At 41.9% G+C, this 13,831-nt stretch overlaps 1 protein-coding gene across 2 annotated transcripts in view; it reads right to left on the reverse strand.

The window, feature by feature from the left end:
- The window catches only part of megf10 (multiple EGF-like-domains 10), a 116,864-nt gene that overhangs the window by 55,409 nt on the left and 47,624 nt on the right, over nt 1-13,831 (reverse strand). For both annotated transcript variants that reach the window (XM_045693502.2, XM_014143939.3), the window contains exons 5-6: nt 13,716-13,808; nt 295-541 (exon numbers count right to left, since the gene is read on the reverse strand). In XM_045693502.2, coding sequence (XP_045549458.1) covers nt 295-541; nt 13,716-13,808 — 340 coding nt within the window. The remainder of the gene's footprint in view (nt 1-294; nt 542-13,715; nt 13,809-13,831) is intronic.

A 13,831-nucleotide genomic window follows, 5' to 3' on the forward strand; every position in this document is an offset into this window, starting at 1 on the left:
ACCGCAGAGTGAAGGAAAAGCAGCCAACAAGTGCTCAGCATATGTGGGAACTCCTTCAAGACTGTGGATATTTGAAGAATCTCAAATATAAAATATTATATACACTTTTTTTTGGTTACTACATGATTCCATATGTGTTATTTCATAGTTTTGATATCTTTACTATTATTCTACAATGTAGAAAATAGTACAAATAAAGAAAAACCCTTTTGACTGGTAGTGTACATACAGTGTGAGTTTGTGTTTTTTTATATTTCTGAGTGCGTGCATGTGTGCGTGTCAATGATGACTCACAAAGCACCGGTGTATCCGGGTGAACACTTGCACTCCCCGGTCACGTGGTGGCACGCTGCTCCATTTTGGCACAGGCACTTCTGTTGGCACCCGTTGCCATAGGTGCCCGCCTCGCAGACCTCCTCGCAGCGCCAGCCCCTGTACCCGGGCTGGCAGATACAGGCGCCTGTGATGGGGTTACACAGTGCACTGTTCTGACACTGGCAGCGGTTACTGCAGTGGGGACCCCAGTGGTTGCTGTCACACGCTGAGAGAGAAATAAGAGAGAGAATGTAAGATTTAAAGTAGGAGATATAAAACGGGCTGATTTTAGCATTGTATTCAGTGAGTATGTTAGTTTGTAAGTATGTATTTTAGAAGAATGCTCAGAACATACTGAGACTTTAAAATCGACAAAAGCTCCTAATATCCAGGTCATTGAGGGATTCAAATACATCGAAAATGAGTTGACTGCTAAGAGACCACAAAACAAAGCCAGAAACCACCAGCCATCCACAACCTGTTCCTCAAGCTGATTTAATCAGAGCTTGTTTTGATTTATTACCTCACATTGAGGTCAATCATCTCTCCTTGCCAGTTGTGCGGTACTAGGATTTATTTCAGGCGCACACCTGTTTTCAGTTTTGGACAGGCAGCTGTGCTGGAGGAGCACTTCACCAACAATCCCCTCAGCTAAAGCTATTGTAAACATCTGGGCCAAATGAAACCCTGCGCTTCATCGAGGTCTCTACGTTAAGTCACTTGACCAAAACAAACATAGTGTCCCCAAATGAGTGTTGAGGTTGATAACTTTAGGTCATGTTTCACTATTAACCCAGCAAGTTAACCATCTGTGGGGAAGGGGGATCCTACCAGCCTACCACACTCAAGACCACTCCTATTAAAAGCTGAGTAGCTGAGTGGAGACACACATCTTTAGCGTGGACCCGGCCCTCCTTTCATCGGTTTCAACAGGGTCCTGTTCATTAGCGAGCACCATAGCAACAGAAAACAAAAATAAGCATTTCTCATTGGACAAGTCTATGTAATGCCTCCCCATTTCAGTCTGTTTTCTTCTGTTTGGTGACAAATGAACACGACCCAGCTTTCTCGTGCCTCTCAACCATAGGTTCTCTGCTGAACTGTAGGAAACTCACGTTCTCTCTGTAACCGCATGTTTATTCTAGTTGTCTTTCATCTTCTGTGAAACACGTTTCTATGTTTCTATGATTACGGCGGGGGTTGGGTTAGGGTTAGGGTTAGGGTACTGCTCTCATGGTTGGGTTAAGGTTAGGGTACTGCTCTCATGGTTGGGTTAGGGTACTGCTCTCATGGTTGGGTTAGGGTTAGGGTACTGCTCTCATGGTTGGGTTAGGGTTAGGGTACTGCTCTCATGGTTGGGTTAAGGTTAGGGTACTGCCTTCATGGTTGGGTTAGGGTTATGGTACTGCTCTCATGGTTGGGTTAGGGTTAGGGTACTGCTCTCATGGTTGGGTTAGGGTTATGGTACTGCTCTCATGGTTGGGTTAGGGTTAGGGTACTGCTCTCATGGTTGGGTTAGGGTTAGGGTACTGCTCTCATGGTTGGGTTAGGGTACTGCTCTCAAGGTTGGGTTAAGGTTAGGGTACGCTCTCATGGTTGGGTTAGGGTTAGGGTACTGCTCTCATGGTTGGGTTAAGGTTAGGGTACTGCTCTCATGGTTGGGTTAGGGTTATGGTACTGCTCTCATGGTTGGGTTAGGGTTATGGTACTGCTCTCATGGTTGGGTTAGGGTTATGGTACTGCCCTCATGGTTGGGTTAAGGTTAGGGTACTGCTCTCAATGTTGGGTTAGGGTTATGGTACTGCTCTCATGGTTGGGTTAGGGTACTGCTCTCATGGTTGGGTTAGGGTTCCTACTATCTATCCAACTAGGTATCCAACTATCTATCCAACTAGGTATCCAACAAGCCAAAAACAAAGATAGACAGCAAGCGGTCAGTAATTACTGCTGTCATTAAAATATTTGGAACCTATGTGTAATCCAGTTATGTAATGAAAATGAAACACCTGTGATATAACAGTGCAAAAACGAAGTACTGTACAGCAGTGAGTCTAGAGCCAGGTGCTGGTGCTGGCAGAAACAACTATCTATCCAACTATCTATCCAAGTAGGTATCAAATTATTTATCCAACTATGTATCCAACTATATATCCAACTATATATCCAACTAGGTATCAACTATCTATCCAACTGCATATCCAACTAGGTATCCAACTATCTATCCAACTAGGTATCAAAATATCAATCCAACTAGGTATCCAACTAGGTATCAAAATATCTATCCAACTAGGTATCCAACTATCTATCAAACTATCAATCCAACAAGGTATCCAACTATATATCCAACTATCTATCCAACAAAGTATCTAACTAGGTATCCAACTATCTATTCAACTAGGTATCCAACTATCTATCCAACTAGGTGTCCAACTAGTTATCCAACTAGGTATCAACTATCTATCCAACTAGGTGTCCAACTAGGTATCCAACTAGGTACACAACTTTTTATCCAACTAGTTATCCAACTAGGTATCCAACTATCTATCCAACTAGGTATCAACTAGTTATCCAACTAGGTATCAACTATCTATCCAACTAGGTATCCAACTAGGTATCCAACTATCTATCCAACTAGCTTTCCAACTAGGTATCTAACTAGGTATCCAACTATCTATCCAACTAGGTACACAACTATCTATCCAACTAGTTATCCAACTAGGTATCAACTATCTATCCAACTAGTATCCAACTATCTATCCAACTAGTATCCAACTAGGTATCCAACTAGGTATCCAACTAGGTATCTAAGTAAGTATCTAACTATGTATCCAAATAGGTATCCAACTAGGTATCCAACTAGGTATCCAACTAGGTATCTAAGTAAGTATCTAACTATGTATCCAAATAGGTATCCAACTAGGTATCCAACTAGGTATCTAACTAAGTATCCATCTAGGTATCCAACCAGGTATCCAACTATCTATCCAACATGGTATCTAACTATCTATCCAACTAGGTATCAAACTACGTACACAACTATCTATCCAACTACATATCCAACTAGGCATCCAACTATGTATCCAACTATATATCCAAATAGGTATCAGACTAGGTATCCAACTAGGTATCCAAATAGGTATCCAAATAGATATCCAACTAGGAATGCAACTAGGTATCCAACTTGGTATCCAAATAGGTATCCAAATAGATATCCAACTAGGAATGCAACTAGGTATCCAACTTGGTATCCAAATAGGTATCCAACTAGGTATCCAACTATCTATCCAACTAGGTATCCTACTAGGTATCCAACTAGGTATCAAACTAAATATCTAACTAAGTATCCAACTAGGTATCCAACTAAGTATCCAACTATCTATCCAACTAGGTATCCAACTAGGTATCCAACTACCTATCCAACTAGGTATCTAACTAAGTATCTAAGTATCCAACTAGGTATCTAAGTAAGTATCTAACTATGTATCCAAATAGGTATCCAACTAGGTATCCAACTAGGTTTCTAACTAAGTATCCATCTAGGTATCCACTAGGTATCCAACTAGGTATCTAACTAAGTATCCAACTAGGTATCTAAGTAAGTATCTAACTATGTATCCAAATAGGTATCAGACTAGGTATCCAACTAGGTATCCAACTAGGTATCCAAATAGGTATCCAAATAGATATCCAACTAGGAATGCAACTAGGTATCCAACTTGGTATCAAAATAGCTATCCAACTATCTATCCAACTAGGTATCCTACTAGGTATCTAACTAAATATCTAACTAAGTATCCAACTTGGTATCCAACTAGGTATCCAACTAAATATCCCACTATCTATCCAACTAGGTATCCTACTAGGTAGCCAACTAAATATCCAACTAGGTATCCAACTAGGTATCCAACTAAGTATCCAACTAAGTATCCAACTAGGTATCCAACTAAGTATCCAACTAAATATCCAACTAGGTATCCAACTAGGTATCCAACTAGGTATCTAACTAAATATCTAACTAAGTATCCAACTAGGTATCCAACTAGGTATCCAACTAAATATCCAACTAGGTATCCAACTAGGTATCCAAATAGTTATCCAACTAAGTATCCAAATAGGTATTCAACTAGGTATCCAACTAGGTATCTAAGTAAGTATCTAACTATGTATCCAAATAGGTATCCAACTAGGTATCTAACTAAGTATCCATCTAGGTATCCAACTAGGTATCCAACTAGGTATCTAACTAAGTATCCAACTAGGTATCCAACTAGGTATCTAAGTAAGTATCTAACTATGTATCCAAATAGGTATCAGACTAGGTATCCAACTAGGTATCCAACTAGGTATCCAAATAGATATCCAACTAGGAATGCAACTAGGTATCCAACTATCTATCCAACTAGGTATCCTACTAGGTATCCAACTAAATATCTAACTAAATATCCAACTATCTATCCAACTAGGTATCCTACTAGGTATCTAACTAAATATCTAACTAAGTATCCAACTTGGTATCCAACTAGGTATCCAACTAAATATCCAACTATCTATCCAACGAGGTATCCTACTAGGTAGCCAACTAGGTATCTAACTAAATATCTAACTAAGTATCCAACTTGGTATCCAACTAGGTATCCAACTAAATATCCAACTATCTATCCAACGAGGTATCCTACTAGGTAGCCAACTAGGTATCTAACTAAATATCTAACTAAGTATCCAACTAAGTATCCAACTAGGTATCCAACTAGGTATCCAACTAAATATCCAACTATCTATCCAACTAGGTATCCTACTAGGTATCCAACTAGGTATCCAAATAGGTATCCAACTAAGTATCCAACTAGGTATCTAACTAAGTATCTAAGTATCCAACTAGGTATCCAACTAGGTATCCAAATAGGTATAAAAAAAAAGTAAAGAACAGCCCACTAAAGAAGACAGACAACCGGCCTTAGCTTCATTCTATTTCAATTATTTCATTGTAAGGTGCATAAAGGAACAACACATGTACAGTACAGGTAACTGCCAAAATAATGGAAACACTCAATTAAATTAGGGATAGAAAGTATATTGAAAGCAGGTGCTTCCACACAGGTGTGGTTCCTGAGTTAATTAAGCAATTAATTAACATCCCATCATACTTAGGGTCATGTATAAAAATGCTGGGCAGGCCATCATTTTGGCTACCATGGCTATGCCCCATAGGATGACAATGCCCCCATCCGCAGGGAATGAGTGTTTCACTGAAGTGTTTGATGATCATGAAAATGATTTAAACCATATTCCATGTCTTAGTCATCAGAGCTCTACCCAACTGAACACCGGAGATTCTGGAGCGCGCCTTTCCACCACCATCAACAAAACACCAAATTATGGAATATTTTATGGAATAATGGTGTCGCATCCCTCCAACAGTGTACCAGACACTTGTAGAATCTATGCCAAGGTGCATTGAAGCTGTTCTGGCTCATAGTGGCTCAACGCCTTATTAAGACACTTTATGTTGGTGTTTCCTTTATTTTGGCAGTTGCCTGTAGCTTCATCAGGTTCATTTCGACACTTGTTTTGGATATCTCCCACTGGGCACACACTGGTTGAATCAACGTTGTTAACACATCATTTCAATGAAATTACGTTGAACCAACGTGGAATAGACGTTGAATTGACGTCTGTGCCCAGTGGGCTGTAACATTAAACTTACTTTGCAGCTATAAAGAATCAGAAATCATCAACTACATCAACATGTATATAAAGCATCATCATTGTACTTGTTACAGTACAAGTCCCACTCCCGGATTGAACCAAAATGAACCCTGCTGCTTCTGGGCCCTCATTGCTTCTTGACGTCTTTACCCACGATGTCAGAAACTAGAGTGTGGTTGAAGGGTGTCTGCCAACCAGACACATAGACAGTAGAGACCTTCCCTTTCCCATGTGTGGTGTGGTATTAGATTGAGGCCGCCCTCCCCGGCCACACGTGTTATGGCTGCCCTGATTAAAGCATGACGAGGTCTGATGAGAGGACGCGAGTGGAAGCCTCACTCCTTAAAATGGGCCGTAAAATGTACTGTGTTTGGGTGAACGATGATGTCGTTGACTGGGTGTGTGTTTAGGTTGAAGGGTGTGTGTGTGATGGTGTCATCAATAGGTGTGTTGTGCTCACACCCCTCCCCCCTTTTCACGAGGAAAGTCCCCATAGTCATAGTATGACCATAGAATTAGAATGCATTCATTATAGTATGACCCAAAAATATGTATGAGTCGGCGAAACCTCTTTCAATCAGCTCTTCTTCACAGTTCTTTTCACCCACTCTATCCTTCCTCCACAGTTACACAGTTACACAAGCCGGACTGACCCTATAAAACCAACCAGCTGTTTATCTCAAGTTATTTCCAGAGCAGTAAAAAACACTAGCTCTTCGTGAATCAAGTCCTCTTAACATCGGATATTTTCACAAATACTTTTTCTCCAATTTATAGGAAGTATGCACTTTCAAAGTCAAACAAGCCATTGGACCTAAATTGCGTCACTGACTGAAATTCAGCTTATGCGTCTACAATATCATTGTAGGAGTTCTGGGTCTTCTGTAGATGATCCTTTACTACCTGGAACATTTCCGGAGATGATGGGAAATGCCCTATCCAGAGTTCCAGACAAACATCTGGCCAAACATTGAGCTGTCTGAATGTACAGTAATCCATACACCATAACGAGTCAGCTGGAGACCAGTCATATTGCTCAACAGTGACTATAAGGTCAGACTGATACCAGACAAGATTGAGAACTGCTCGAGGTAGAAGTTACAATTAAATTCAGATCTATAATCCTGCTCTATCCTACACTTACCCATAAAAAGGAAAAAATACACACTGCCCTGAAGTCAGCACTTACAGTGATAGTTCACTCAAATTGCTAATACCTTACTTTACCAAGCCACTGCCACCAACCACTAACTTTAAGCATTTTATAACCAAAAGTCAATGTATCATATATTACCATGGTTGGAATTTCACGGCCATTTCATGCAACCTCATCCTTCACTGTGGAGCGACAGGAAGAGTATCCTTTGACACTGAGCCAAGTTGAGCCAAACAGCATGACCCTCATGTGGCGCTGGACATGCGCCAACCAAGAACTATGCTGTACCTCAACCACAGTTTCTCTCTGACACAGCTAAAACCAGGAAACCAGGAGTCTGCTCGGCTCAACCGCTTAACGGCTGCCATTGTGGCTCCTGCATTAGCCTCTTTCCTTTTTGGCCTGCTGGTGAAAAGTGCACTGCTTAGCTGTGGGCTAAAGTGCTGTGTTTTACACAGTATCACACAGTGTGGGCAGTGGGTGCGGAGAGAGAGAGGGATGGAAAGAGAGAAAGAGAGAGACAGAGAGAGAGAAAGAGGGAGAGAGATTAAGAAAGAAATAAGAGAGCGAGAGCAAGGTAGAGAGAAACAGAGAAAAAGCCCATTGTGCAGAGAAACCTCCTCTCGCATTTACTGTGGGACTCTGGTATATTTGTGCAACCTGATCTAGATAGAAAGGGTTAGGGTTCAACCTGACCTAGATAGAAAGAGTTAGGGTTCAACCTGACCTAGATAAAAATGGCCCACTAGAAAACCTGAAGGGCTCCTCATTGTCGAGCCTTGGGACAAACTGTTCCCTTTTATTCAAGACTAAGCACATATGACCCAAAGACAAGAGACACACTAAGCATTGGGGGTTTGGTCATGAGGTTGTTTGTTCCGGAAATTGGATCAAGATGTTCTGTTATTGACATATATTATGTTGATTACACAATTAAAGCAGTTAATTGCTTAGAAAACACAAGCAATCAGTGATTGGCAATACATACAGACCATATGCAATGGACAAAATTTAGGCTAGGGGTCGGCAACAGGCGGCCTGCGGGCCAAAAACGTCCACAAGTGATTTGTTTGGGCCTCCCAAGGGTTATTTCCATTCAGTGGATGTAACTCCTAATGCAGGAACTCCTATAATCAACCTCTTTACTTTACTTATCTTTACTTAATTACTAAAGTCATTTCTCCTATACCTATGGAAATCAGACTAAATGATCCTGTCAAAAACAAACTCAAGTTTACAACCCAATCTAAAAATAATCCAGAGAGCTTCTAAGAGACATAGAGCAATCCTCTTGAAAAAGTGTCAGTTACAGAGAAAAAAACATTGCCCAGTAATTTGACATGCTATTTGTCGAGAGTTGGCCCAGACTTTGCCCCAGACCAAGAGTGAGGGACGGAAGAAGGGAGGGATGGAAGGAGAGAAAGAGGGAGAAAGAAAGACAGAAAAAGAGAGAGGGATGGCGGGAGGGAGTGTTTTTCCATGCCTCTAAGATCGCCCACTCTTCCATGCAGAGCCCTGCACAGTGTCAGCCCACAAGGCTCATGGGAACAGTCATACAGAGGAATCCCAGCTAAGAGACGACATCTGTACGATTCCTCAACATTTCCACATTATTGTGTGAGTGCGTTAAAGAGGATATATTATGTTTTCTTTCTCTCCCCTTCCCCCTTTCTTTCTCTTAAACACTCACCCTCTCTCTCCCTCTGACCCCTCTCTCACTCTGTGTGTGTGTGTGTGTGTGTGTGTGTGTGTGTGTGTGTGTGTGTGTGTGTGTGTGTGTGTGTGTGTGTGTGTGTGTGTGTGTGTGTGTGTGTGTGTGTGTGTGTGTGTGTGTTTCCAAGGATTCGACCATGACAATTAACTTCCGTGGGATACTCCAGTGAGATACTCAAGCTGGACAGCTCAGAAATGGCATTGGCAAGGCATTTGAAGTTATTTGTCTCCCTCGGTTTGGGTACAGCCTGGGTACATGGCTGGATAGATGGCCTAGGGCTGGTACTATGTTTATGTCATTATATACACTGAGTGTACCAAATTATAGGAACACCTGCTCTTTCCATGACATAGACTGACCAGGTGAATTCAGGTGAAAGCTATGATCCCTTATTGATGTCCACTTGTTAAATCCACTTCAATCAGTGTCTCTTACAGGTTAAAGAAGGATTTTTAAGCCTTGAGACAATAGAGACATGGATTGTGTATGTGTGCCATCCAGAGGGTGAATGGGCAAGACAAAAGATCGAAGTGCCTTTGAACGGGTATGGTAGTAGGTGCAAGACGCAATATTAGGAGGGTGTTCCTAATGTTTTGTACACTCACTGTATATCACGTGAACTGCTGGAGTTGTACGGTAAACACACTTACTACTGGGATGCTCTAATGTTACAGTTTCTTTGATTTCAATTTGGTTGAGTTGTTAGTAACGTGAATTCAACGTGAAATTAACAACAACAAAAAATCACCATGTAATTACATTTTGGTTAAAAGTGGTGTAAAAAAATATGAAATTCCTTTACATTGATGACTTTTTGCAAATCCAGTTTTCCACATTTATTCAACGTCATCACATAGACTTTTTGTTGTTGAAATGACATGGAAACAATGTTGATTTAACCAGTTTTTTCCCAGTTGGATACCACTGTGAAACTTCTTTCGTCCACATTTTTTGGGTTTAGGTATCCAAACTCTAAGCCACTCAAGCCAAGTTCAATACAGAAAATATAGAAATATATATTCAACCATTGCTGTAAAGTAATAACTTAAAACAACACCTGTTAAATCAAGCATATATCAAGTATGAAAGTATAAGAGACCGATAGCTATTGTAAATTCCCTATTGCAGGCTTATCATTTCCCAAATGAAGTACAGTTCAATGTAAAGAGGAGCCACAATAGGCTACGGTGCATCCCATATGGCACCCTATTCAGTGCACTACTTTTGACCAGGGCCTATAGGGTTCTAGTCAAAAATAGTGAACTAGGAAATAGGGTGCCATTTGGAACACAACCTCCATCTCCATGTAAAAGCCAACCCACATAAACCTAACACCTGACACACTGTTTCCAGACTAATGGCTTCAGCTGTGTGTGTCTGATTGTTCCTCACTGTGTGTGCCCAGACTGCCCTAGATGATCCTAATACAGCATATAATCCACACCAGCCAAACAGGCTCCTCTGAGCTAACTAACTAACTCTCTCCTGTCTCGTAAACAAAAGCCTGACACTTTATGACCAAGCCATTGTGCGGATATGGAGTTTCAGCGCAAGGTATTAATAAGGTTTTAATACCTTTTATTTTCCAAGACACAGGGAGGTTTCTGTGAATTGTGGGGTCTTGGAATTGAAAGGGGATCTTCGATAACAGCTGGGTATTAGTGCTTCATTTAAAGGTTGAAAGATTGTTTTCATACATTTTGATACAAATTGTCTGAGTTGCGTTGAGCACTAGGTAGTGGCGCTAAGTAGTGGTTAGCATCGCTTCATTTTGTGAGGGGGTCATTGAGTTAAGGTCTATTGAAAGGTTTCATGTTAAAACCAGTGAATAGATAAGAGACAAGTCAACAGTCATCGACAAAATGAAACAGTCCCTCCTGAGTATCTTGGGATGTTGGGTTGTTGTTGTCATGTGTCTACTGTGAAATCACAAGAGCTAGACCCTCGGGTTATTTCTTACATTACCATCCTTACAATTTCTCTCTTTCATTCTTCCCACACTTCCTTTTTAATCTAAGAAAGAGATTTAGCGTACTCCCTTTTCCTCTTGTTCTTGAACCCCACAGCAAAAACAATCCTCAGACATATTGTTGGGGTCCGTTGATCCGTAAACTAGAGGCAACAATAAGGCAACAATAAGTCTGGCTTTTAAGGCTCAAGAGGAAATGAAAAGTCATATTACTTAGGGGGATATTGAATAGGGTACTAGGATACTGCACGGGACCCCCCCCCCCCCCCCCCCTTTGAGAGACTGGCTCAAGGGGGCCCCCCAAAACAGAGACTGAATGCGGCTAAGACCTGGTTTTAAAAAGGAAATGGATATTCATTCTCAACACGACTGGTTGGCTTAGCCTTAGACCATTCCACTCATTGAGTTGACTCTGATCTCAAAGCAGTAAGACGGATATTTGGGTAGATTACACCACAATTATTATATATTGCTATATTATTTATCGTACAAAGCGACTTTTATGTGTATATTCACTTACATTTAATGTATATGTAAATATTTCTACTTTCCCACAAGATATATCTCCTGAAACAGCATGCTTAGAAGAATATGTAGCCTGTAACAAAGCAAAACAAAATATACTGCATTCCAAATAGAGATGTTACTGTGTTCTCACAGTCAACAAATAACTGAAAACATTCCTCATCAGTCTCTCCCATGTCCATCGTACAAACAAAACAAGTTGACTCATTGGATGGTTTGGGTGAAAACAGACTTTGAGCTAATCAGATGTTAACAAACACACCCACCAGGGGTGGGCCTGAGGGGCTATCCTGGGCTACTCTTATTGATCCATGAACCAAGCAGTCAATACAGATTAGTTACAGTAATCATAGGGGCACGTGTGGCTACCCCAGGCGCAGACCAACAGCCAGTAGGACCCCTCACTGTGGCTGTGTAATACTCACGGAACGATATCATTCTCATACTGTCAAAATAATTCCATATCCTAACAAAACATAACTTTACAGAAATGATTCCCGCTTGGCTCAGTTGGTAGAGCATGGTGCTTGCAATGCCAGGGTTGTGGGTTTGATTCCCACGGGGCAGCAGTACAGGAAAAAAAAAGTATGAAAATATAAATATATGTTTGCTCTGCATAAGAGCATCTGCTAAATGACTTAAATGTAAATAAAGGTAAAGTGTAAAAAGGTAGTTCCCTCTGGAATAGCCTAGCAGTAACAATAACATTTTCATTTTCATCCAACAGGTCAACTTTGGACAAATTTGTGCACTTTGATCCCATTAGGTAAGGCACAAGTGGTTTAAAATGATATAGCGCTACAAGCCTATCTATGGCCATATCTCCTTACCCTTCACCTTTGGTCCAGTTAGCCAGTCAGATCCCAGACTAGTGATATTAGGATCTGGTTCCCCACCATCAGACAGATTAGTCAGGCCTGTTCAGGTCCTTAGGGAGTCCCAGGCTCCAGACACAACAATAAGGTCCCAGCCTCCAGACACAACATTAAGCCCCTTTATTAAACGACGGACACTGGAGACAGCGGGGGAGCAATGCTTGAGCACCTAATATAATCACAGACACACACATGTGCGGAGGCTCATGCACGCACAGTCCCATACACACTTACACACGCCCACGCATTACGCACACAGGCACAGACACACACATGTGCGGAGGCTCATGCACGCACAGTCCCATACACACTTACACACGCCCACGCATTACGCACACAGGCACAGACACACACAGGGCTCATAGACTCCCTACACCTGTTTCAATAGAGACTGAAAGAGGAGACCTTTTAATCTGATAACATCACTTATCCCCCTACACAATTTGCTCTACATTCATTCTAGATCAAGAAAACAAGTCTCAAAACCCAAACATTTCATAATCTAAACTTTATCCCAATGTTCCTCAAATGACAATCTAAAATAAGCTATATTTATAAGGAGATAGGTGTTGCTGATTGCATGTTATTACTCCAGTGGGCAGTCATGCTGGCCATGTTGAAAGAGAAGGCAGTGAGTGGAAGTTCTGCCCTGCCGTTTGGCTAACAAAGACAAAGGCCTTGAAGTGTGACGCCTTTCAGACAGAGCACATAGAAGAAGATCTGGCAATCTCACAACTCACAGGCAAGTGTCCCAAATGGCCCCCTGTTCACTATGTAGTGCACTACCTAGCAAAAAGCCCACAGGCCCCTGGTCAAAAGTAGTGCACTACATAGGAAATAGGGTGACATTTAGGATGCTGACACACACGGTGTCCCCACTTTGTCTGCAGCTGTGGATCAGGGTACAAACAATGTGGCTGAAGGGGTGTCACGTCCATATTTATACATCAAAGCGGTTCCAGACTAACAAAAATAGGGTGACTTCACCCATGTCACATTCACGTCGTAACAAATACGGAAGTTCAAGATAAAAGCGAACCCAAGTGTGCCCAAATGAGATCAGAGGGGTGGACGAGCCTGGTGTGTGTGTGAGGGAGGAAGTGTGTATTGGCAGTAGGGTCTAAGAGAGTCACACTATGTGTGAGCTGAGAGACAAAACGCCTGTTAGTGTGTGTGTGTATATCTCTCTTTCTCGCTCTCTCTCTTTCTCTGTGTGTGTGTTTGTCTTTGAGCCTGCGTGTGTGTTACTCTCTATCTCTCTGTGTGTGTGTTTGTCTTTGTGCCTGCGTGTGTGTTACTCTCTATCTCTCTGTGTGTGTGTTTGTCTTTGTGCCTGCGTGTGTGTTACTCTCTATCTCTCTGTGTGTGTGTGCGTGTGTGTTTCTGCAGGCTGAGGCGGACAGACAGACAGACGGACAGACAGATAGACTGACAGACACAGCTGTAGAGTCTCACCACTGGAGCAGTCCGGGCCCCCCCAGCCGGGCTCACACTGGCAGGTGCTGGGGGCTACACAACGGCCGTGAACACACTTCTCGGCACAGTGGGCTGGAGAGAGTGATGAGGAGGAG

Source organism: Salmo salar, chromosome 01 (genome assembly GCF_965601325.2).
Source record: "Salmo salar chromosome 01, fSalSal1, whole genome shotgun sequence".
Lineage (NCBI taxonomy): Eukaryota > Metazoa > Chordata > Actinopteri > Salmoniformes > Salmonidae > Salmo > Salmo salar.